At 35.0% G+C, this 25,376-nt stretch overlaps 1 protein-coding gene and 1 long non-coding RNA gene across 4 annotated transcripts in view; one reads left to right on the top strand and one right to left on the bottom strand.

Annotated features, from left to right (window-relative positions):
* ALG5 (ALG5 dolichyl-phosphate beta-glucosyltransferase) overlaps nt 1–24,736 on the top strand; it is a 39,325-nt gene extending 14,589 nt beyond the window's left edge. For all 3 annotated transcript variants that reach the window (XM_059902827.1, XM_059902828.1, XM_059902826.1), the window contains exons 6-10: nt 1,087–1,200; nt 10,507–10,566; nt 15,264–15,415; nt 22,369–22,454; nt 24,530–24,736. In XM_059902827.1, coding sequence (XP_059758810.1) covers nt 1,087–1,200; nt 10,507–10,566; nt 15,264–15,415; nt 22,369–22,454; nt 24,530–24,645 — 528 coding nt within the window. In that variant the 3' untranslated portion in view covers nt 24,646–24,736. The remainder of the gene's footprint in view (nt 1–1,086; nt 1,201–10,506; nt 10,567–15,263; nt 15,416–22,368; nt 22,455–24,529) is intronic.
* Nucleotides 12,317–16,522, bottom strand: LOC132352374 (uncharacterized). Its single transcript, XR_009498700.1, has 3 exons — nt 16,143–16,522; nt 15,616–15,682; nt 12,317–12,747 (listed from the first exon to the last, which is right to left on the bottom strand). It is a non-coding gene; the product is annotated as an uncharacterized LOC132352374 (long non-coding RNA).
* Nucleotides 24,737–25,376: the final 640 nt, after the last annotated feature.

Genomic DNA, 25,376 nt, shown 5'->3' with positions numbered 1-25,376 from the left:
TTTATTGTTTTTATTTATTTCAAACTTATAGCTACAGATTTTGTGCCTTGCAATGTTTACTCTTTTCCAAAACTTAATATGTGATGTTTATAGATTAAATATAACATTTTTATTTCTGCTTTTTTTACCCATATTCTAACAGATATGATAAAAAAATTACAGATACTAATTAGTAGCCTTATACTATACAATAATTGATCAAATTTCTGTCTAGATTTGTATACGTACATCTTATCTATAGTCACACTGCTGAGTGACATCAAAGCTGTATTCTGTATCAAACCATAAATATATTTACACTTAAGACACACTGTATTCACTCAAATGCACCATGAAATTAAGAGTTGATGCATAAATCACTTTTTGGCCTTTTGGCTAAGATCAAGTGAAGAGTTGATGCATAGTTTATTTCTGGGTGAAATATACACTCGTAGAGCCATATTCTGCCCAAAAGACCAATCAATTCAAAATTGAATGGCATAATTTTGCTAAGTGTCAGATGCCTCAAATAACAAAATAACATTTGAATATATCCATACTTTCTAAATTTTAGTGACATTCCACATTTCTTTATTCAACAATTAATTTAAAATACTTTAGATTCCATAATAAAAAATACTGAAGATCTAAAATGTTATGATGTATTTCATAACAAAGCTATCTATGTTTCGTTCTTCATATGCTGCTGTAAGGAACCCCTGATCCCTTTTATGCACCATAATACATATACAATACAGATATAATATTTATGATAGGTATTTTACATTTTTATTCTTACTGATGCAGCATATCTTTAACTTATCCAAATCTATTTTCTTATCTTGATATTTTCCAAGGTATTAATAGTATGACTTCACAAAGTTTTTAAAATCATGAAATAGACATTAGCTACTTTTGGAAAGATCTTATCAATGTAATCTGCGTTCAGTGAACTTCGGCCTCTTTCTGCCATTTCATACCTAATATTTAATTCTTGGATATTTTAAGTACAAACTGATATGTCACCAAATTTAACAAACTGATATGTCACCGAATTTAACCTTGATTTTAAGCAACTTTCTTTTCGTTGAAATTTTTAAAATCCAGGGTGTATTCAGTTCTCGAGGAAAAAAGATCCTTATGGCAGATGCTGATGGAGCCACAAAGTTTCCAGATATTGAGAAATTAGAAAAAGGACTGAATGATCTACAGCCTTGGCCTGTGAGTATAAGAATATAGTTTAAACAATATTCATTAAAGAATAGAGGGGGTCTAAAGTAAAATTAAAATGATGTTTACCTATAAGTTAAACAATTGGGAGATTTTTTTTTTGGTGTGAAATTCCTGTATACAGTTCCACAGAAGAGCTAATATTTTATTATAAACATTTGCTGATTTTCTGAGATTCACTTGACAATTACTTATTTAATATTCTGTCCATCTCTCTCAATTTTAAATTGCTTTACTTCTACCAGAGTTTTAATATTTATCATGCATATTTAGCTAAGTTCTCTCCAGAGAATCTACAGAGACTTGATGTTTCTCCCGCATTATTTCTCTACCTTGGGGACCCAAGAGTGGGAGGGAGAGTGGAAGGTGTCAGATTGTTAGCTGCCTTTATGTCATTCTGAGGTGGGGCAAAGAAAAATTAAATGATTCAGCCAAAGTTAGGGGGTGAACCAAACCATACACTGGAAAAAAAATCTGAACCTTCCTCTTGTAAATCCAGGCCCTCTGAAAAGGAAAGGAGTTCTGATGTCATCTTTTTTTTCCTAATCGTAACCCAATTTACTGCATTGTTACTATAAATGTTGAGTTTTAAAGAACTAAAGCATATGATTATGTTTAAGCTGTTAATTCACAGCCTGTTCTACAGCACCTCAGGGTATGCCTGGTTATTTAAAAATATCACGACCCATTTAAATTAGTTTGAACTCCATTTATTAAGAATTGTTATCAATATGCATCATATAACACTTTTTGGAGGTGGTGGAAAGCAGGTAAATGATAGGTGGTTAAAGTTCCAGTCAACCCAGTGAGCATTATTTTTGAATTGGGACTCCTATCTACTACTGATTCTAACAAAGCTTATAAACAGTCAGTTGCTCTCAGAAAGCTTATACTCTGAGCCTAACTTGCATAGTGGAATTAGGAGTCTTTTTAATTATTGAATTAAGTGTTGGTAAACTTTTTCTATAAAGGGCCATATAGTAAATATTTTCAGCTTTAAAGCCATACAGTCTCTGCTGTAACTACTCAGCTCTGTACATAAATGAATGACTGTGCCTGTGTTCCAATAAAACTTTATTTACAAAAACAAGCAGTCCAGATTTGGCCATGGGCTGTAGTTTGCACCCAGCACCTTTGATCTAATTCGTTTATTTATCCAATATTGGAAAATTTTCATAACTAACAAGTGAACTTTCAGTCTCTGCTGGTGTAGCTCTAGTGATGCCCAAGCAGCGCATCCATCTCAACTCAGTTGTGAAGCTCCTCTGGACGTTAAATGCAAATCTGCCTCCTTTTGATCAGCCCCTTTGGTTGGTTCTGTTTTTTGTAGCTGCACAAAACAGTCTATTTCTACTCTTAGTGACAACCCTTCAGAGAGTTAAAGCTGTTTTCCATGTGTCTTCTCTAGTTTGGGCTGTCAGTAGTTATTCCAGTTTTTAAATAGCAGGTTTCTTTTTCTTATCATCCTGGTCATTTTCCACCGAAGCTGGTGAAGATCTGGTTACAACGTGACATTGTTGCCTCATACGACCAGTTTTTTCATAGGAGTTGCCGTTGAACCTTGTCTCCCATCCTTATACTGGTACAGTTGTTATTTCTGTTTCTGTGTTTCTTTTGCTTTGTTTTGTTTAGGAATGGAAGTGTGGCTCTTAATTTATCCATATTATACATCAGCATGTTTAATTTCAGTTTCTCAAGGTATAGGTTCTTATTCTACCTTTAATGCAATTGGTATTCCCTTCTCAACTCATTTAAGCCACAAATTCCATAAGCACTGCCTCACGTATATTCCCTTAAACCCTAATAAAAATTGACTAGAATAGTTCTGAAAATAATGAAACAGAAACATGGGTTTCAAAGTAGTCAAGTCCTATCGTGGATACACGACTGACTCACTAGATGGCAGAAGTTAACTTAAATGTCTTTTACAGCATTGGTTTGACAGGCTCCCCAGCTTGTTCTTCAGTGGCTTCTGCTGTTTTCTTTCTTCTCAGCTGATTTTATTTTTAATTGCAACAATACGAAATTTGCTGCTACAGCTGACCCTTGAACAACAAGGGGGGTTAGGGGTGCCGACCCCCGGCCTCCCTACACAGGCCCAGTTCAACCCTGTGTTGTTCAGGGGTCAGCTGTACTTCTTACTTGTAAATCCTCTTAGAGTAACCAGGTCACATATTCTAGTCTGATTATTCTTACATGGTGAACTTAAAAAATTTAAAAAGTTCCCTGCACTTCCTCCTCTGAAGGTAATTGTTCTTTTAAGGTTTGGAACTATTGTAAATGTGTATAATTTAAGTAGAGCTTTGTATGACAAACAAATGAAATAGGGATTTACATTTAGTTCCAAGTATTTTATTCGTATCTTTTTTAAGTGCAAAACTTTTCTCCTAGCTTTTCAATGTCCTAACATGTAGTTATTCTACCTCTTAATAAAAATATGCTTGATTTTATGTAATTTTTTAAGCAAAGTATATAATGATCACTTGTTTACTGGCTTAACTATTCGAAATAGAATTTAAAAAACCCATGAAGGGGCAAATAGATGACAAGATGTCTTATTCCATAATCATAGAGTAAGTCCTTAGGCCATGACTTGGATCTTAAATTCTCATTTAGACATAGTTTCAAAAAGCTTGGCTTTTAGGTTTTTAAGGCCATAAATAATTAAAGGTAATGGATATGAAAGAGATAAGGAGTAAAATTACATTAAGAAAAACTATAGGAAACAGATATTAACCACGCACAACTCAATCTGGAGTGATTGCTAACTAATGACCCTGTGTGTTCCCTTGTCCTAAGTATGGTAAGTAAGTTCCCTTGGCCAAGTGAGGTTTGGTACACCGACATTTTCATATGTGTATTCATGGCTTGGTTGTTCCTGAAACAAAAGAATGTGATGATTACTGCTTCCCTTTTTTGTGGACCAGGTGGTCAGGTCTAAGAGCCTCGTATATTTGTTTCACCCTCTCAATATGTGGGAAGATGACCAGGCTTCCAAAAGAGATCCCTTCATTTCCCACATCATTCATTTTATAGACCAGGCAGTTACACAGGCATTTTTCTGAGATCTTTGTGAAAATCAAACAAAGGAGAATAAGAAAATTTAAAAGGTAGTCTTGAAACCATAAAAAGAGGTAGATTGTATGTAATAAAATTTCACAACAGTCTTTCTCAGCAGATCACGAAGTATGTTCCCAAACCTTTGAAGGGCAAGGGCTGCCTATTAGAGCAAGTGTTTGTTTAATGCCAGTGAACCTAGTTTGAAAGTGTGTATCTATCTCTTAGGGAACAGCAAACTCTTTCTGTAAAGGGCTAGAGTGTACAGGCATACCTCGTTTTATTGCATTTTTGCATTATTGCACTTCTCAGATACTGCCTTAATTAAGGATGTATATTTTTTAAGACATAATGCTATTGCACACTTAATAGACTACAGTATAAACATAACTTTTATATGCACTGGGAAACCAAAACATTTGTGTGACTCACTTTATTGCGGTGGTCTGAACTAAACCCGGAATATCTCTGTGGTCTGCCTGTAAATATTTTAGGTTCTGTGGACCATGTATGGTCTCTTTTGCAACATTTTTTTTTTTTAACAACCCTTTAAAAACCATTTTTGGCTCACAGGTCATTCAGAAACAGGCAGCAGGCTGACTTTGGCCCATGGGCTGTAGTTTCCCACCCCTGAAGATTGAAACCTTGATCTTAACAACCACAATTTTTCCTAACCACAGAAATTTTCATAAATTTAATATCCTCATGATTGTCAGGAGAAGATACTCCTAATTTATTTTTTTATTTAACTTTTTTTAAAGATTTTTTTGACGTGGCCAAATTTTAAAGTCTTTATTGAATTTGTTACAATATTGCTTTTTTTTTTTTTTAATGTTTTGGTTTTTTGGCCACGAGCCATGTGGGATCTTAGCTCCTCAACCAGGGATCAAACCTGCACCCACTGCATTGGAAGGGGAAATCTTAACCACTGGACCGCCAGGGAAGTCTGAAAATACTCTTAATTTAAAAGGCAGGAAAGTAACAAGGCACCTTTCATCAAATAAAAGGGAGAAAAAGAATGAATGTTGCCAAATTTATCTGTTGAGACTGTGGAGAATGATACATATTTCTTAGAACAAGTTGGAAATATGAATCAAAAGCTTTAAATAATTTAACATCCATTGACCCAGACTTTGAGAAATTTATCTTAGGAAAATTAAGAATGTGTATAAAAATAAATTGCCAAGGGTTTTTGCTTTTTTTTTTTAAATACAGCAGTGTTTTTTAATAAGAGGAAAAAAACTAGAAATAATATGAAATGTCCAGTATTAAGTTACAGTGGTTAAATTCATTATTATATAGGATGGCTATTCATTATACATGATTAAGTGAAAAAAGCAAATTTTAAACATCCTATATATGGAACTATCTATAAAGTAGTACGGTAACATCAGTTGTCTCTGGATGGAGGAACTATGGATATCTATTCAATTTTTTAGATTAATTTTATTTTTTTTTAACAGTGAACCTATATTGCTTTTGAGGGAAAAGAGGGGGGGAATAGTTTTAATCAAAACTTTTTTTTTAAATAAATAAAATTTTTTCTTAACTCACTAGTTTACTTCATGTATCAACTTTTTCGTTTCTGTTCGTATTGGGTGAATATGACTAATCTTACTATCTGACTTTGACTAATTTCTAAATTGTTTCAACGTTGTTTCTATATCTCAACCTCATTTGGAATCAGTTTTGTCTTTCGGACAAATGCCTGTGCCCTTTTCCATTTCCGTTTCCGTTATGTTTCTTAATTTTGGATGTGGAGTTCAAGTAGACCTAGATTCAAATTCCATGTGAACTTGGGCAACTTAATCCATCCACCTCACTTTCCTCATCTATGACATAAGGACAGTGTGCCCAAATTCATAATCCTGAGGTAATGATTAAAATTTTTTAAATGTATGTCGAGTGTTTAGCATGTGTTCAGCACTTAACAACCATTACCTCTAATTGTTAACATTTTGTGCTTTATTTTCAGAACTAATTCTGATGTTACTGTTTATAATTGTTAATGTAAATTGGATTTACCTAATTCTTCTAGTCTATTTCTTCTGTCCAGTGAATTTGTGAGAAAACACTTAACTGTGAAAGTAATAGGAGAGAGAGATTCTGATGAAGCATTTCTCTCTAGAATACAATACAGTACCATCTTTTACCACTTTTAAAAGCCAGCTATCATAGTAAATAAAATTAAAAAAAAAAAAAAACGTAAGAAATTCAGCCAAACTCTGAAAGAGGCTTAAAGGAAAGAGACTCCATGTCTACATACATTTTCTAATATGGGAAGTTTTAAAAACAAGAATATCCTTCATTCCTGAAGAATAGCTAACTACTCTGAAAGCTGCTTAGATGAATTCCACCTGATAAATCGTTATCAGGGATTCAGTTCTTATTTGGAATGACAGATACACAAAACTCTCTTAAAAGCTTTTAGAGACTTACCCTGAAAGAAAAGGAGATTTTAAATGAAAGCTTTTGTTTTTTATTTGTTTTTAGTTTAAGTGACATTTTAACTCTACTTAGTCCCTGAAAGGTGGGAGGATGTTCTTTTTTACCGGTTGCTCAGTAATGTTACTGCTCTTTTTGGATTCAGAGTTAAAGCTCATTTGCCATATACTGTTGAACTTTCAATGTGGTTCTTCCTTAAGAAAAACCATTCTCTCCCTTCCCGAGCAAAATACCTCTGCCAGAAAAAGAAGGGAAGAAATTATTCCCACTGTTAAATAGTAAGCAAAGTATATAACAGATAATTTCCAAAAGAAAATATAGGTGGCTAATAAAAGCTCTCCAAATGTTTACCTTTTATTAAAAAAAAAGGAAATTAGATTATATGTGGTAATATTTTCCCCTTATCATGTTCACAAATTTAAAATGAAAATAATTAGAACTGACAAGAACTACTGATGAAATAGTCAATATCATACTCAGTGGGAAGGTAATTCAAAGAATAATTTGGCCCATTTACATTAAAAACACTCATACTTTTAACTTAGTGTTCTAGTTCTATGACTTTCTCAAAGGAAGAAATCCAGAATACAATGAGAGTTTTACATTCAAAGACGTTCTTTTAGACACCTTTCTAATAACATGAAATTAGGTGAATTCACCTACCAACATGTAGGTGAATAGTGAAACCATGGTTAATCTATATGGTGAAATACTATATTGCCCTTACAGTTGACACAAAAAAAGAAAGACATACAACACTACTGTAAGTTCTTGAAAAATAAACCTGAATCTTATCAAGCCTCTAACTCTAACAGCCAGTTTATAGGAAATAACAGAGGAACATGTTAAATGTCACCAGGGGGGTGCAGTCAGCTAAATTTAGAATCTAGGACACTGTACAGGACAAATTACATGGTTTCTTCAACAAATAAATTATAAGAAAAAAATTTAAAAGAGGTAGGAGGAACCCAGGGATAAAAGAAATGCCAACCAAATTGTATGAATTTTGTTTGGCTCTTGATTTAAAAAAACTGAAAACATTTATGAGATAACTGAGCAAATTTGAAAACTGTATATCTGATGGTGTTAAGGAATTCTTAATGTTTTCAGTATGATAGTGGTATTGTGATTGAAATATATATTAATTTATAGTATATGATGCCTAGCATTTGTTTCAAAATAATCCCCAGTTGGGTAGGGTGGTAGTAAAGGGCTTCAGAGAAGGCAAGATTGACAGTTGGCTATGTGTTGGTAATTGTTGAAGCCAGGTGGTGGGTACATGGGGCTTCATTTTCTTATTCTCTCTACTTTTGTGTATGTTTGAAAATACCCATAACAAAAAGCTCAAAAACAATGAACCTGAATGTAAGAACTTTTTAGGTTACTTTATATGAAGAAAAGCATGGTATACATGAGTAAATTTCAGCTATGGTTTTTTAAATACAGAGGGGGAAAAAAGAACACAAGGAAATACACTGCCTCCTGGACCTTTGTAGGTCCTTTACCTTCTTTTCTACCTAGGATTTGTCACTTCAGAGAGTTTTCAAATCCTGACTCCTAAAGGTGATGTTTTTTAAGCTCTGTCCCTACAGATAGCGCCTATATGCCTCTTCCCAGCAACATTACTGGGACTAGCATACAGGGAGTGATTTCCTAAGCCAGTTTTTTTCTAGACTGGGGCAAATAGAACTTGAGAAAGGCAAAAAAAAAATAAAACACAAGGAAATATACAAAATGTTATCAGTGGCTGCTTTTAGGTAGTGAGATTATGCATGACTTTTTATAATAATTTTTTCATATACATGTAAATTTATATGCTTGCCAATTTCTTTACAATGAACACTTTTTAATTTTATTTATTTTGATTAATGGTTCAAAATTCAAGTGGTATAAGAAGTTATCCAGTGAACCTAGCTCTGCCCCTCATTTCTCAGTCACCAAGTTACTCCCAGAAGTTAACAGTGTCATCCATTTCTTGTATATCCACCTAGAAGATGTATATATGTATCCTTTATTTTTTAAACACAAATTGTAACACACTATCCACTGTTCTCTTGTTTCCATTTAATACCATATCTAGGAGATTGAGCCATATGCGTACATCGAAGTGCTTCCTCATTCTTTCACAGCTTCATAGCTAGTCCCTTTGGGTGGACGTACAGGTTTGCTGCTTGAGACAATACTGAAGTGATCAACCTTACATGAATGTCATTTTACACAATGCAAGTTTATTACGGGAAGAATTCCTAGTTGTAAAATTGCTGGGTCGAATTATGTGTATATTTGTAACTGTGATAACGGTTTTCAAATTGCTGTCTATGTAGAGTGTGTATGCACGATATGGCAAAAATTGATAGGTGTTCTTTGCATTTTTCTTAGTATTGATATAAGTATGATTGAGGTGAGGATCTTTTCAGTTGTTCTTTTTGTGAATTCTCATTCATAACCTTCACCTCTTCCCAACTGAGTTGTTGAGTATTTTTCTTTATAATTTGTAGGAGCACTTTATGTATTTTGGAAATTAGCCTTTTGTCTGTAGTATAAAGTACCAGTATTTTCCCCCAACTTATTTGTCTTTTAATTTCTAATATGGTTGTATTTTTCTTGTTTTGCCGCACAACAATTTTTAAAATTTTATTGTCAAGTTGATCTAATCTTCTGGGTTTTGTATATTTGTGCCTTCCTTGGGATCATATAAAAAACGATTTCTGATTTACACTTAAATCTTTGATGTATCTGGAATATGTCCTAGTCAGTATGTGGCTCAGGTCCAATTTAATTTGGTTTCCAAATGGCTACCAGAATGCCCCACAGCATCTTTTTTCCACTGATTTAAAATGTCATCTTTATCATACTCTTAAGTACCCATATGTTTTGTGTGTGTGTTTCTGGCCTTTCGATTCTGATCCATAGGTTTCTCTATTTACATTCTAGTACCTTAGTTTTAATTATTTTACCTTTATGATGTATTTTTAAATCCTCTGGAGCTAGTCCTTCGTCACTCTTAGAATTTTCTTGGCTCTTCTTGGTTCTTTATTTTTCAGTATTAACTTCCAAATCAGTTTGTCTCAATCAATGAAAAATTATTTTTATGTTTTCGTTGGTATGGCATTAAATTTAAAGATTAGCTTAATGAGCATTGCCTTTTCAGTGCTGTCAGTGCATCCTCTCATCCATGGTCATGGTATGCCCTCTGTGGTTGGATTTTTTTGTTTCCTTTGGTTGCATTTATATCTTTCCTTTATTTAGATCTTGCCACGTTTCTTGTAAAGTTTATAGGTTTTTCTTATTGATGTTATAAATACTGTCTTTTCTTCCATTATATCTTCTGATCGCTGTTTGTACATATGAAGGCTAAAATATTATATATATATTTATTTTGTGCCCACTCTTTTTACATTCTCTTATTGTTTGTAGTAGGTTTTCAGTTGGTATTCTTGGGTTTTCCATAATGTAATGATTATATATAAAATCATACCATCTACAGATAACCCTTTTCTTTCTAATACTACTAATTTTTCTTATAATTATATTGATACAGTATTTTCAATTAGAAAAATCACTTAAATATATGAATTTTGAAATAATGCATGCCTCTTATATTTAGCCCTGAATAGTGTCATCCTGGTAAATACAATTAGACTTGTTTAAGTTGTACATACTCTGAATTCCTCAGTAAACCTTTAAAGATATTTAATGTTACTTTTTAAAAAAATAGTTTCTAAAAAATGAGATATTCACATTGGAAATAAATATTTTTATTAATGATACTTATTTCATTGCTTTTTTCCTCAGGATCAAATGGCTATTGCATGTGGATCTCGAGCTCATTTGGAAAAAGAATCAGTTGCTCAGGTGAGGCTTTCATCATGGATCAGTTTTTTCCTTTTTTACATACACATTAGCATGAGATAAGCTTTCATACTTAATCTCATAAAAATGAGGTTCCTTTCAGAAGAAAGGATTAACATATTTAGGAATGGATTTTTTTTTTTTTTTCATGAGTATACAGGGAGGATGTAGACTTCACTTTGATTTTGGATACAAGCAGCTCTTTTTTTAAGACACAAAGAGAGTCCCCATTCAGTTATTATATAAGGCAAATTTCTCCAAATGATGCATTTTTGAACCTATCAACTTGCCTTTAGTTTTTCTCATGTCAGCACACTTAAGTACTATATTTTAAGTTTTATTCAAAGTTTAAATTTTTTTTAACTGTTCCTCTTAGAAAAGCATTATACCTTCAGATTTGTAAAGTTGTACTGCCCTTTTTAGTATATTCAAAAAAATCACTGAAGACATTAACTTCTTCAGGTTGTAATTTACAGATTAGGCTAAGAAGCTGGAGTAACTTTGAGGAAAAAAATATAATAAGGAACTACTCTATGCAGTATTTTTTATTTTAATTATTTTTTCACTTAAAAACATAGACCTAATGTATCAAGCTCCATAATTGTCCATTATATTCTTAATGGTTCATCTACTAGATTGGTCAAGTAGATCAAGAATAAAGCCATATTTTTCAGTGCAAGGTCAAAATTATCTGGGGTGTTTTGTTTGTTTGTTTGTTTTTTCCTTTAATGCATGTTCCTAGGCCAATCCCAGACACTAAATCAGACTCTAGCCACGGGACCAGGAATCTGCCTTTTTAACAGTTTCCCAGGTCACCCTATGCATACCAGAGTTTGAGAACCAGTGGAATAAAAGATTGAACCTTTCCCTTAGTGATTCTGAAATAGGACATGAAAAAATTCTAATTTTTTTCCCAAGATATACTGATGGCAGAGTCATAAAATCCCTTAAGGATTTTGTTCAAATGTGGAAACCTGAACTTTCCTTTTTTTAAGAAATAAATTATTTTAACATCTTCAGCATCTAGTCCAAATGTAACTCTATAACCCTATGGACTGTTATTGGTGTTTCAAAAAGGTTAATCTGTTAACCATAGAGAATATCAAACTCCTAGAAATTTAACACTGAAAGAGAGTTTAGAGATTAGCTAGTCCAACTTCATCACTTTACTGATACACAAGAGATAAGAAAAAGTGTATGTGCAAAATGTTCAGCACATTATTTATCACTGTGAAATACTAGAAACTATAAAATACTAAATCCCAACACTAGAAAGTGTACATATTTCCCCTGGACGAAACGTCATGCAGTGATAAAATAGATGATAATGGAGACTGTATAATCATGTTGGGAAATACTAAAATATTAGGTTGTATGGAGAAAAAACAGTATGATATTGTAAATACAGTATAATTGTTTGTGTAAAAAACACTTAATGAAAATAGACTGATGTTAATTTAAGGGTTTTGTGAGTAAATTTGGTCCTTTTTAAAAATATATATATAGATAGGGGAAAAGAGGATTATCTACTTGGAAAGGAAAAAGGGTTGGAGAAATAGGAGGCAGTAATTAGGAAGCAGTTGAAGTAATCTAGGCAAGAAATAATTGGGACCTGTATCGTTGGTGGCAGTAGAAAAGAACTGTGGTTTTTGATTTTGTTTTTAACGGTGCAAATTCTTTTCACTTAGAACTTCCATTGGTTGAAAACTCTTTGAATTTTTTTCCAGAATAGTAAGATGAGGCTGTGCTGTGGTCTGAACCTTCTTTTACCTAGTGATGCTTTAACCAGTCATCAAGGGATCTATTCCAGGATCTATGCGTTTATAATTTATCTTGTCATCTATCCATCCATTCCTCCATCTGTAAAACTTAGTTACTGACATAGTGCTTTTGGACCCTACAGAATTGGCTGCTACTCTAGAAAGAAAGGGTAAACTGGTCCACTGACTAGAGATCAGCAGTTGTCCTCTGCAGACGCTACGTATAACTCCTGCTGAGTAGGCTTGTAGTTCAAGTCCAGTGATTCTCACAGAACTATACCTGTCTTATAGAAGGTCATCTCCAAGGGGCAACACAACCATCTGCCACATGTCCAAGAAACTACGGCGTGGCCTTCCACTTCTCAGCCACTCGGGTGTTCTCTTAATGTGCTATAGGTAATATAAATCCTGCATGGTGATCGATCTGTGGACAGTGAGAAAATTATAAAAGTATTAATTAACCAAGATAGTAAACAGCAACTTCAGTAGCTTAACTGTGTAGTTTTCAGTCTTATCTGTCCTAAATACCTTTACACATATTCTCAGTTAATCCTACCGTCTGTCCTGTTGCTCTCTTGGAAGACAAACATGCATGATACCGCACCATTGGAGTCTTTCAGGCATCCTTAAGAGTGTTCATATGCCCATGTGTTCTGGATAACAGTTAAAACAGTCATGTTTATATTGTCTGGGTATTCTCAAATTTATCATTTTTAAAGAATTCAAAATAGAATCCATTACTGTTTGATCTCTTTAGATTTTTTTTGAAGGGTCTGCTTAAGTCTTAGGACTTCTTTAACTTCTCTTTTTAAGATAATAAAATTACCAGTCACCTTTAAATTTCACCTGAATTCCTTGTTTACATTTCATAAACATTAGAGATGATTGTTAATATTAAAGCAGTGAATGTTTTTAAATATCTACTTCAGAAGTTCATGTAATGCTATTCTATGACTTTGTTACCTTCATTTAACTAAATAAGTCTATCCTGTAGTATGTTTTTAGATGTCTTCTAAATTCTAAGATATTTTGCCAAGTGTTAAAAATTAAAGAAAGTTCCAGTTGTTTGTAGATTATATTGTTATGCTTTTCAATATGTTAGAAATCAAATAAGTTAAAGTCCTCATGTGAACTCAACATGTTTCTGTTTTTTTAAAAAATAGCCATTATCCTAAAACAAACAAAAATCTTCTATTAACATCCAAGCAAAAGCAGTCATGAATATTTTTATTTGGTTACTAGTAAGCTCATCTAAATCATTCAAGGAGAATAGTTTATAGGTATTATTTTTCTACCTTTTAATTTTTATTTTTCTATCTTTCGATTTCTATACGTTCCTTTCCTAAGCATAAATGCTCTTTTGGAGGTTTAATCAGTCAACCAGTATTTATTGGAAATATTTTAAATGGAAGGCACTGAGCAAGCTGTTGTGAGATTCCCAAAGTATTTTAAGATGAGGTTTCTGCCCTATCTGCTTAGAGAGGTAAGACATACTTACATCAAAACATAACTAACGATTCTAGGTGATCAGTGAGAAGTGCTAGAGCTTTTCAAAGAGTTTGTTTTACGTACCCTATAGATAAGTATTTTATTCTTCCTTCCCTTCTTGCCCTATTTAATACACAAGTGAAACTGTGGTCAGGAGGTTAAAGTGAGCTTTCAAGCTCTAGGCACGTGGGCTCCAGTAGTTGTGTCACGCAGGCTCAGTAGTTGTGGCTCACGGGTTCTAGAGCGCAGGCTCAGTAGTTGTGGCACACGGCCTTAGTTGCTCTGCGGTATGTGGGATCTTCCCGGACCAGGGCTCAAACCCACGTCCCCTGCATTGGCAGGCGGATTCTCAGCCACTGCGCCACCAGGGAAGCCCACAGCCTGCTAATTATTAATGGACCCAGGATTCAAATATAGGCCTGCTCAGTTCCATGGCTTTTCTCCTGTCATTTTTTCACTGTTGAGTCATGATTTTGTTCCATGGTGATAGAAAAAGACATGTGAATGAAGAACAATACTAAAGATTACAATTATGAAAAAAAAGCCAGAAGGAGGAAAGGACTTTTATTTAGTAGGATGAGATATTAAATAGTCTGCATAGACTCTTACTGGTTTGCTTATGTGCATATGTAATATATCATTCCATGGGTCTATTACCATAATTATAGAAAACTTTAAGAGATCTTATCTTTTTTAGTCCTAAATATGAAAGTCTTGAATTCAGTGATAATTAATGATTTTTTTTAAAGTTTGCATTGTTTAATGAATAATAGAATATCTGTCATGTTACTACTAATAATAAAATTAACGACTAATGACAATAGTGAATTCTCAGATAGGATTAGACTACTTAAGTTTAATATCCAAAGTATTAAAGAACTTACCTGTTAAAATATATTTAATCAGAAATATCTGTCATAGTTAGAGACACTGGGTTTTTGTTTCAAACTCCTTTCTAGTCTGTGACACTCTGCTGTACCTCTTCTATCGTATTCTCATTAGCTAGGTATCATACTTCAGGTTGAAATCTTAGTGTTTCATTTTTCCAAGATATTCTGGTAACTCAGCTTTTTTTGAAACTGAAATGTATTTGGGGCACAAAATATAAGGTGAATGAGATGTTCTCCTGGCTCAGCGCAGCCCTCCAACTGCTGTGGTATATTTCTGGCGCACTGAAGCCCTGACTCTCACAGGCACTGTGATTCTTCTGGTCTGACTCCACCTCCCGGAAGTGAGTAACTACTTTTCTAGCCTCTGTCCAGCTCCAAGCATTAGGCGTCCTCACAGTTTCTAGAATAGACTTTGCCCGTGCAGCTAATGGAACAATGGCGTTCATGTGTGAGATCTACCCAGTCAATTAAATATTAAGTTGCAGTTGTCTACAGCCAGGTGTTTTCAATGTCTCCTTTATAGATAAATAGAAAAGTCATTTATATTTTGTCTTTGTTTCAGCGTTCTTACTTCCGTACTCTTCTCATGTATGGGTTCCACTTTCTGGTGTGGTTCCTTTGTGTCAAAGGAATCAGGGACACACAGTGTGGGTTCAAATTATTAACTCGAGAAGCAGCGTCACGGACGTTTTCATCTCTCCACATTGAACGATGGTAGGTTCCTAACCGGAATGTGTCTGGTGTATCTTATACACAAGTTTCTCCAGGTAATGGGCAGCAGCCCTGTATTCCCATAATGAACATCCAGGTTTAAACAAAATTGGCACTTATATATGTAAACTTAATCTGTACCTTTACTGGTTTGGTTCTTATTTATCTCAAACCAAACATAGGGTATAAAGTTATATATTTACCTTAATTGTAGACAGTATAAATTGAGAGGCCTGAGAACATCCTGTTTCCTTAAGCTTCCTTTTTTTCCTTCAAAGAAAAAAGAAAAAGCTCAGACATATCAAAGCAGAAGAGGGTACCCACTTTCTCTTCTTTCCTTTCTTTTGCAGGAGTAAGTTCCCTCTCCTGCCTAAGACCAATCCTTGGACCTCTGCATCCCCTTCCACCTTCTGACAACCCAATCCTGTTCACTTATCTTCTCTCCTGTGTATTTAGCCTTTTCTCTCAACCACATCTTGCCCATCAGTTTTTTCAAGTTTAAATTTCTCTTGCCATTAGAAAAACACCCTCTCCATTGACCCCTGCCCCCAGCACCCCTCCAACTCTAGCCCTCTTTCCTTTCACAGTGAACCTTTTCTTGGAAAAGTGGTCCATATTCACTGTCCCCATCTTCTCGCTTCCCACTCACTCCTCACCCATCCTCCCATCTAAACATCTAGTTACCCTCCTATCATTAAATCCAGTGGTCATGTTTAATATGACCACTTACCGTCTCAATGAACCTATCAGCAGCATTCGGCCTCTCTTTGTCCCAGACCTCGCCTCAGCTCCCAGCCTGTTTAGGGAATAACAGTCACATAGAAGCCTGAAACCTTGGAGTCATTACAGCCTTCCCCACAGCCCCTCCGTATATCCAGCCCATGACCGAGGCCTGTTGTGTTGAGCTTTTATGTCCCTTCATTTCTCTTCATCTTCATCACGATCCAGGACAATTCCTATGCTGCAGTCCAAGGGGACCCTTCAGAAATTAGAAGTGATCAATCAGATGCACGTATTCTGCTTCCCATTGCCTTTCGGTGCCTTCCAGGGCCTTGAGAGGGATACCAATAGGCAGTATCAGTATTGATATTACGGTCTGGCCCACCTGAGTCTCCATGTGCGGATTCTTCCTTCTCACCACCCACTGCCCCTCGGTCAGGGTCTCCTCATCCTTCAGATCTTCGTTAGGACAACCTGCCCTCACTCTCTGTACTAGATCAGATGCCCCTGATTGTATGCCGTTGCAGTGACATAAGCCATTCTCGTAGCACCTGTTGCATCTGTAGTGTTTTATTTGTGTAATGTTTCTTTTTCTCTATTAAAACGTAAGCTCTACAAGAGCAAGAATCCCATCTGATTTTGCTTATTGTATAGCAAAGAGAGTGCCTGGCACATCATAGGTACTCAATAAATACTGTTGAAAGAATACTTACTGTTAGTACTGGGTTCTGTGTGAATTCTGTTCATGGTGGGAGTCTGCATAATTATTCCAGTAGATGTTCATTTTTATAGTCTCTATAACTTTCATGTGTCGATTTGCAAAGATCTGTTATCTCCATAGAAATAGATGTCATATAATCTTCCCAAATAACTTTAAAGAAACTGTAGTTTCAGAATTAAAATTATCAAACATGTTTTAAAATCTTTTTTTCTAGATTAAAAATTTTTAAGTAATGTATATTTGGTTTTAAAATTTAGACGCCTGTTTCTATTATGTTAAAGAATAAAATATATTGATAGTTAATGGACTACAAAATCAGAGAATCTTATTTATTAAGAAGCCACTCTAGAAATAAAGCCCTCCCTCTGCATTAGATATTTTTCAGTCAGATGTTATGTCTCCATCTATGGTCAAAGGACTAGGTTCTTTGTAGTTCATAAGGAAGGATTTAAACATGGAGAACATTAGGGTTAGGGTTGATGACTTAAAAATCATGAAGTTTCCTTGTCAGGACTGTTATAAGTCAGGATTGTTGTAAGGCAGCATTGTCCAACAGAAATATAATATGAGACACAAATGCAAGCCATATATGTAATTTTAAATTTTCTAGTAGCCACATTAAAAAGTAGAAAGGTGACATTTATTTTAATACTACATTGAACACAATATAAACATAGGCATTTCAGCATGCACTCAGTATGAAAAAAATACTGAGCTATTTTACGTGCTTTCCTTTGTACCGTGTCTTCAGAGTACAGTGCGTCTCAATTCAGACTAGCCACATTCAGTTGCCCAGGAGCCAGCCACGTGTGGCTAGTGTATTGGCCAGCACTGTTCCAAGGTTTTATGGGTTTTTTAAGTTAAAGAACATGTTTTTATTTTTTTCTTCTTTAAATTTTATGTTCATGTGCATGCCTTTTTAATGATTTATTTGCAATTTGATTGGCATAATATTGACCTGACTTAAAATTTTAGCCTCTCGCATCTCTCTTTAGGGTCCAGTTATGTTTATGTTGTGCCCATACAGGAGAACCACCAAATACACATTATCAACCTGATTAGCAGTATACCCTTCACCACAGTAACGTTTCATTGTCTTTATTTAAACATCTCTGTTCCTTCACTTCGATCAAGAAAGACTAAAGAGCAGATATTTTTTTTCTTATGCAGCGTAAGTTTTAGAAACCAAATTGTGCACCTACTCATTTCCATATAAGTGTCTCCTTAGACGGTTTTTTTAAGAGGACTTGTTCTAAAGATTCACTGAAATTTTTCTTGTAACTTTCAGGGAATCCAAGTCAAGTAGTTTCTAGGTATTGCAAAACTTCAAGGTATACGCTGTACTGCTGAAGTTAAAAGACTACAGGCATCTCTTTGATTCCGAATTACTTGAGTATGGGTAACGTTAAATGTTAAATATAAATATGTATATAAAATCTCCATCCTCTGAACTCTACCTCACCTAAATTCTTTCCATTTAATGTTAAGGTATAATTTGACCCAATTTATGAATAATTTTTTAAATGGATTCTTTGAAATGTACTTTCTTCTAGTGAATTTTTTTTATTTTTAATCAATGTATTCATGTTTATAATTTAAAGTCATTCCATCAGGCTTATAACAAGAAAACAGTTGTCCTTTGCCCCATCTCTGTCCATCCCCCATTCCTGCTCCCTCATTCTAGTCACTTTCATCTCTTTACTGCTTGTTTGTGGTGTTTGCGTTCACATTGAAAACAATGGGTCTGCATAGCTATGTCTCAGTTTTTCAGTTTTAGATATTAAGTTCCACAATAGGAAATCAATGGACAAGTATTTTGTTCTCTTAAACTCCTCCACAGTTATGCTCCTAATACAGTTTTAAAATAATATTTGCTTAGCTCAGCATTGATCATTATAGCTGGGTAAAGAGAATTCAGATTTGAGCTGTAGCATGCAATGGGATTATACGACCCACATAGTTGTAGTACTTTTTGTTTTTCTAAAGGTAATAACTGGAGTTTTTTGCTGGCATTACTTGACTGTGGATCTAACACTTCCTTGTCCTCACTCTCTGACAGGAGCATAAGTTCCCAGACACATCAGATTATGCCTCAATTCCATCTTTTTCTTGGAGATGGAAAGCCTTTCTCGTCGGCTCTTCCTTTCTAGTTGTGTCCTGGCCTGCTGCAGCTCCTGTCCTAGATCTTGTTTTCCTTGGTTTCCATCCTAATTTAGTAGAGCACACCTCTCTTACACCTCCTAAAAAATATGAGAAAGACACTGCGAGACCCCGCATGTAGAGACGTGCCTTGATTCTACCCTCACACTTGTTTACCAGTTAGCTGGAGAAAGAGTTATAGGTTGGAAATCCTTTTTCCTCTGGATTTGGAAAGCATTGCTCTGTTGTCTTTGGCATCAGTGTTTCTGTGGAAAAGTCCAATTCTGTCAATAATCTAATCTTGATTCCTTGTCTATGGCATGTTGTTTCCACCCCACTTTGGAAGCCTTTTATTCAGAGTGTTTTGAAATGTCATGATTCAGCGACTTAATGTGGCTCTTTTTCATGCGTTTTGTTGAGTACTCAGGAGGCTAAGTCTGGAAACCCATGTCCTTTAGTTCTGAGAAATGTCCTTTATTCATTTCTTCGATGATCTCCTCTGTCTTTTCTCTCTTCTCTCTTATAAAACAGATATAGAGCTTCCCTATTGATCCTTTAATTTTATTTTCTCTCCCTCTTCCTATTTTTCTTGAAATTTCCTCAATTTTATCATCTAACCCTCCTTTTAAATTTTTATTTCTGCTATCAAAACCTCAATTTCCTGCAACTCTTGTATTCTGGTATTCATTTTTCTAAATCTGTTCTTGTTTCATGACTACAGTAGCTTCCACTAACACTTTGACATTTTCTTCTTTCCTTGCGTTGTTTCTGTTGCTCCAGTTTTTTTCTTTATGTTTGTTTTTATCATTAAAGTTTATCCTTAGATATCTTTAGTATGGTGCTAAAAATTTTAGCTCATCAGCAGCTGGATGCGTGGTCAGAGAACTCTGACTGACTGACAGATTTCACTACAAATTAAACTAGTGGGGCCATTTTGTGTGGGTAACTCCCAGCTGTCACTATGTTTTGGGCTGGTCATTTTCACTAAAGTGGGATCCTTCAATCTGCTGCCTAAGAGATATGATCCTGGCTGCCAGCATTCACAGAACCAGCTGGAAGAAAGGAGACTCTCATACAGATTTTCAGCGAGCCCTCCGGTCTGCAGCCCACCTGCACCTCCACTTACAGAGGTCACTTGGGCCCTTGATGCCTGAGCCTCGGGGGCTCTGTGGTGCCCATTAACCTGCTCTGGGCTTCTCCCTCTGCCGTTGTCTACTTTCTAGTTACCACTTGTCTAGCTACTTTGCAACGTTCACATTTTTTTTTTTTGTTACTCTCATCTTCTCCTTTTTGTTCTCGTATGGTTATCCCATCATTGTCGTTTTAATTTTAGTGGGATTTCAGAAGGGAGCAGTAGGGTGTGTGTGTGCGTCATGTTTAGTAGAGTCTCAACACACTCTTTGTTCTTCAGAAATACATCTGTTCCTGAGGTAACAGCTATATCAGGAACTGAATAACAAAAGAAAACGTGGTGACTCTGCCCTCCCCACATTTACAAAAACTCAAGAAGTCATTTCAGTTGGAGAATAACCCTTATGCTGCTTCTCTTTATTGGCATAAGGTTCCATCCAGAAGTACTTGGTATTTTAATTATGTTTGCTTTGGTAACAGATTGGTCTCTTATTTGTAATATGGTGATACGAACTGCAGTTTGTTGTTTTGTTTTGTGGTTTTTTGCTGTTGTTTTTTGGGGTTTTTTTTTTAATAAACATCTCATGTCTTCTAAAATGTTTAAGGGGAGAAGGGTATAATAAAAATAATAGTTTATAAGATGAATAGCCCTTTCAGTTTTTTTTAATACAAAAAAAATTTAATTTGTATTTCAGTTAATCAGTGGTTTTTTACCCCACTCCTTTTCATTCATCATTTTTATGTTGTTTTGTGTCTTTGATAAGTCACTAATTCTACATGATATCTTTGGAGAAATACTTAATAATCTTGATCAGATTATTAAATAGCATTACTCAGCAGCCCATTAGGTAATTTTTTGGTTTTATGTTAAAGGAAAGTTTTAAGGGTTAATATTCAAATTATTTCCTTCTTTCATGAGTGTCACAATTCTACTTAACGGAAGTTTTACTTAGTCCTTTTAGAAACACAAAGAACACCTTTGTAGATGGTTTTATCATCTTAAGTAAATATTTTATTAGGATAAGGGAAAGCATTAAGTGTTTAAAAAAAAATAGTTTTCATATTGAATTATCCAAACACTTGGGATTTAAACTATTTGCATAATGGATGGTGGTGGTATTGTAGCCAAGAAAACAAAACTCCCAAATTCAGATTGTCTGGAATCAGGGAAATCAGACAGAAGTGGATTTTAGGCGTTTTCTTGTTTGTGCTCATATTTTAAAACCAAGCCTGGGAAGTTTGAAGTGTGTTCCATGCAGTCTAGAAAGTGGGGCGTTTCATGTCTCGAATGAAAGCAAAACAGTGAAAGACTTTAGTGCTTTTCAAGACAAGTAAAAGCATGAAGTGCAGCACAGGCAGTGGTGCTTCTCTTTTTGAGTTTAATGCCAGTGAAAGGACGCAACTGGTTGAGAGAATTTTGTAAAAATCCAGGAAAACTTCTAAGTCAGGATTCAAAAATGTTAAGGAAAGCAGATTCAACCTAAACGAAAGGGCAGATTGAAGAGGAGCTTTTTAAGAAAGAGTCTTTCCTAGGTAGAAGGCAGGCTGAGCTGGGAATTCAGACTAGAGATGATTTTAAGTGTATGTTAAAATGAGACAACGTATCTAATTCCTATGTATATATGTAGTTATACCCACAAGGCCTTTCAGGCCAGTGTAAACTGGCTTTTCACTTTCACCAGCTGCCAGGACTGTACTGTCCAGGACAGCATTGGGGAGGGGAAGAGGGAAGGCAGGCCACAGGGACCCCGTACTTAGAAAAGAAACCTTGCTTCTTTGGTGGTAGAAGAATGTAATCAAGCAGCTCTAAAGTGATTGAGAACATTCTCTCCTAGTGCTTCTCAAGGTTCTGTTTTACCAGCTCTCTGAATCCGTTGAAAATGCTATCAGTTCTTGAGCTAGTTAAGGTTGGGATTTGAAAACCATCAATCTTGAAAATTTCCAGGATTAAATTTTCTCTTGGAGCCCAGGAGGCCGTTTTTACCTCTGGGAGTTTCTGAGTTGTGACAGAGACACCATATTTCTCATTTATATGTTATGCAGTGACACGCAATGTTATATCATTTGCCTTGAAGCTCCTGAACTACTTTGCTTTTATTTGACCTTATGTTTATCTGGCCTTCACTTTTACAATATAAGCTTTTATATCTGCTGTGTAAGCTTCTTTAAAACATGCCAAGGTAGAGATTTAATTACACTCTATTTGTCTTTTTAAAAATAAATAGCAATGTATTTTCTGTTTCAGGGCATTTGATGTAGAACTGCTTTACATAGCACAGTTCTTTAAAATCCCAATAGCAGAAATTGCTGTCAACTGGACTGAAATTGAAGGTGAGTATATTGTTTACATTACAGCTGATCTTAAGTGGGGGAAGACGTCAGACCATACAGTTGTCCAGTGAAGTCAGCTGGCTTTACTATCACCCCAGCTTAGCTGTCCTAACTGAGAGAGGCAGTTTCATAGACAGTACTGCCTACTAATCCTTGCCACCCTCCTCCAGCTGGCTTACTGCCTTCTGTATTTTTTTAGTCTCTTCTTAGGGTCTTCATTAGGCCTACTGGTTTGCCTAAGAAATTCAGTAAAAACTTGTACAGTAGACAGGATCATGGTGATTTCAGGCTAGAAGCAAGGTGAATAGTCTTCAGATAAACTTTATTGTTTGTAATACCAATTTTTTTTTTTAGTATTACTTCATTACTCAGTGAGTTTTGAGCACCTACAAACCACTGTGCAAAGCTAAATGAGGAATTAGTTGTTTTTACTCCAAATGTCCATAATCCATTCACAGCCGATTTTTAACTGGCATCTGTACATATATCCAAAAATGTAAAGATTTCTAAGATTTAAAATGTGAAATCTATCATACTTCCGAATAATTTCTATTCAGAAAAGCTTAGACGTCTCTCACTGTTTAGAATTTAAAATATATTCTAGTGTTCTCCTTTGCTTACCTTAGAATGATCCTAAATTAATTCACAGTGTAGGAGCAGTTAACTGGAGACTTTTTCAAAGTCACCTCTCCCCCAGGTAAGCATGGCCTCCTCTTGAAAAGTCACTGTTGAAGTTAGCAACCTCAGATGTTTAGGGACAGAAAAAGGTTAAGAACCGGTCTGGAAATCATACAAGCTATGTAGACCTCTTGGAGTCTTGCTGAATCATATTGAGTTTACAGCAGTTTGACTCATCTCCACAGTAGCGGCCTAGATCAAAGGGGATGGGAAGCAGGTGAAAGGATGCCTCAGACTCGTCAGGATCAGCTCGGTCGACATGTCTGTGTTGATCTGTGCCCAGCATAGACTATGGGAAGCTGAAGTGGGGAAAAGTAAAAATATGTTTCATTTTCTATCAGTTGCTCTCTTGCATTTCTCAGAGAGTTGAGTATTAAATCTCGTTAACCAGCACTTAGTGAGCAGTTTTTCTGTTAATCATCCCCAAACCCTCAGCCATATACAATTGGTCCCTCCGCACTAGAGCAGGGCCATCTGAAATTCTCACAGTTTAGATCCTCCCAAGTTTTATTTCACTTCAAAGTGTTTTGTTTCTGTTGTTTTTAGAGAAACCACTCACTTTGGCTTTGAAGATATTTTAAATCTCTTATCCATGATTTAAATTAATTATGGTGGATGTGTAAACTTCATTGTGGTAATCATTTCACAGTGTATATGGCTATCAAATCATCACGTTGTACACTTTAAATACATTTCAATTTTATTTGCCAATTACACCTCAGTAAAGCTTGTGCGGGGGGGCGGGGCAGGGGGGAAGAAAGGAACAGAGAAAGAAGCTAGAGCGTTTGGGCTTCAATCTGGAAATTGTCAGTGATCGTCCTGTGGTCTTTACCACATCACTCTACCACCCAGCATGCCAGTTACCTGAAATTGGAGGGCAGGGCAGGTCTGCTTCTCACTTACCAAAGAAACAATTCCAAGGGGTAAACTCAAGGAATATAAGCTTTTAAGACATGCTCAAGGAGGCAAATCTCATGCAGTCAACTGCACTTGGCATGTTGCCATTTGACAACCACTGGACAAGAAGGTGGCCTAGCTAAGATGTATTTATTTTATCTGATTGAGAGTCTTTGGTAGAATTAGAATAAAAGTTGGGTTTTTGTCTTGGCTTTCTTATCTCAGATTATTAATCTGTACTTGTATTATGTATAGAGGTGTATCTGATTCTCTGTAGTACATGAGATTGAAAAGCAGTGTGTAAAACATGAAGATTTGCCCCCGAAAATCATTTTTAAATGTACAAAGGAATTGTTTAACAGACACACATATATAATATAAATAATGTAAGTTAAATTAAGGTGACTAGAAGCTAACAAAGGTCGTGACTTCTAAAATACAATTTTAAACTGTTATGTTTCCTGAAAATATATTTATTTTTAATTATTTTTAAATCGCAGGTTCTAAATTAGTTCCATTTTGGAGCTGGCTACAGATGGGCAAGGACCTACTTTTTATACGACTTCGATATTTGACTGGTGCCTGGAGGCTTGAACAAACCAGGAAAGTGAATTAGGTTATTTGCCGTCTTTGGTTGTATTTGTATCCATCAGTGTCACATTATTTCATTTGAAATTAAAATTTTAAATAAAGCTGGAATAAACCTATTCCATTGTCTGCCTTTTGATAATTTTAAAGAATTTACTGCCAGCAGTAAAAATCTTTATACCTCTTTTGGACACAAAAATTTTTAAGGTGTTTGTAACAAAAGTCAGATTTGCTTTTGCTTTAGCAATTTTATTCATTTAGATTAATTATCATTATGATTCTGAGAAATACAATTTTTAAACAGAAGACAAAAGCGATTATTCTTACTCTAAAGTGCCTTATTCTCATGAACTTAAATATAAACCACAATCATATAAGTGTTCAGGGATTTAAAAATAAATGTTTAAATATATATAAACTTATCAATATTAAACCCATAATTCATTCTATAAAAGTCTAGGAAATTATGTTAAAGAAAGGATATAGGCTTGCTCACAAAGGTATCCACTTTCTCATACAGTCTTATTTATCTCCCTCCAAATTTTTCTTACCTCCTGGCAACCCTTCCCTCTTGAGTTCAATGTTAATAAAAATTGGAAATTCTTTATTAAAAAGAGAAAGTTTTGCGATATTAATAAATGTTAATAACATCAGAAGCCTGTGTTTTTGAGAAACTAAAGACTAAAAAATAGCAGTTATAAAACAATGAACTCCTAAAAATAAGAATTAGATTGTTTCTGATGTTTTAGAGAAAATAAT

The sequence above is a fragment of the Balaenoptera ricei genome, chromosome 18 (assembly GCF_028023285.1).
Source record: "Balaenoptera ricei isolate mBalRic1 chromosome 18, mBalRic1.hap2, whole genome shotgun sequence".
Classification (NCBI taxonomy): Eukaryota; Metazoa; Chordata; class Mammalia; order Artiodactyla; family Balaenopteridae; genus Balaenoptera; species Balaenoptera ricei.
The sequence above is the reverse complement of the archived record's forward strand: the minus strand, read 5'-3'. Positions and strand labels throughout refer to the sequence as shown.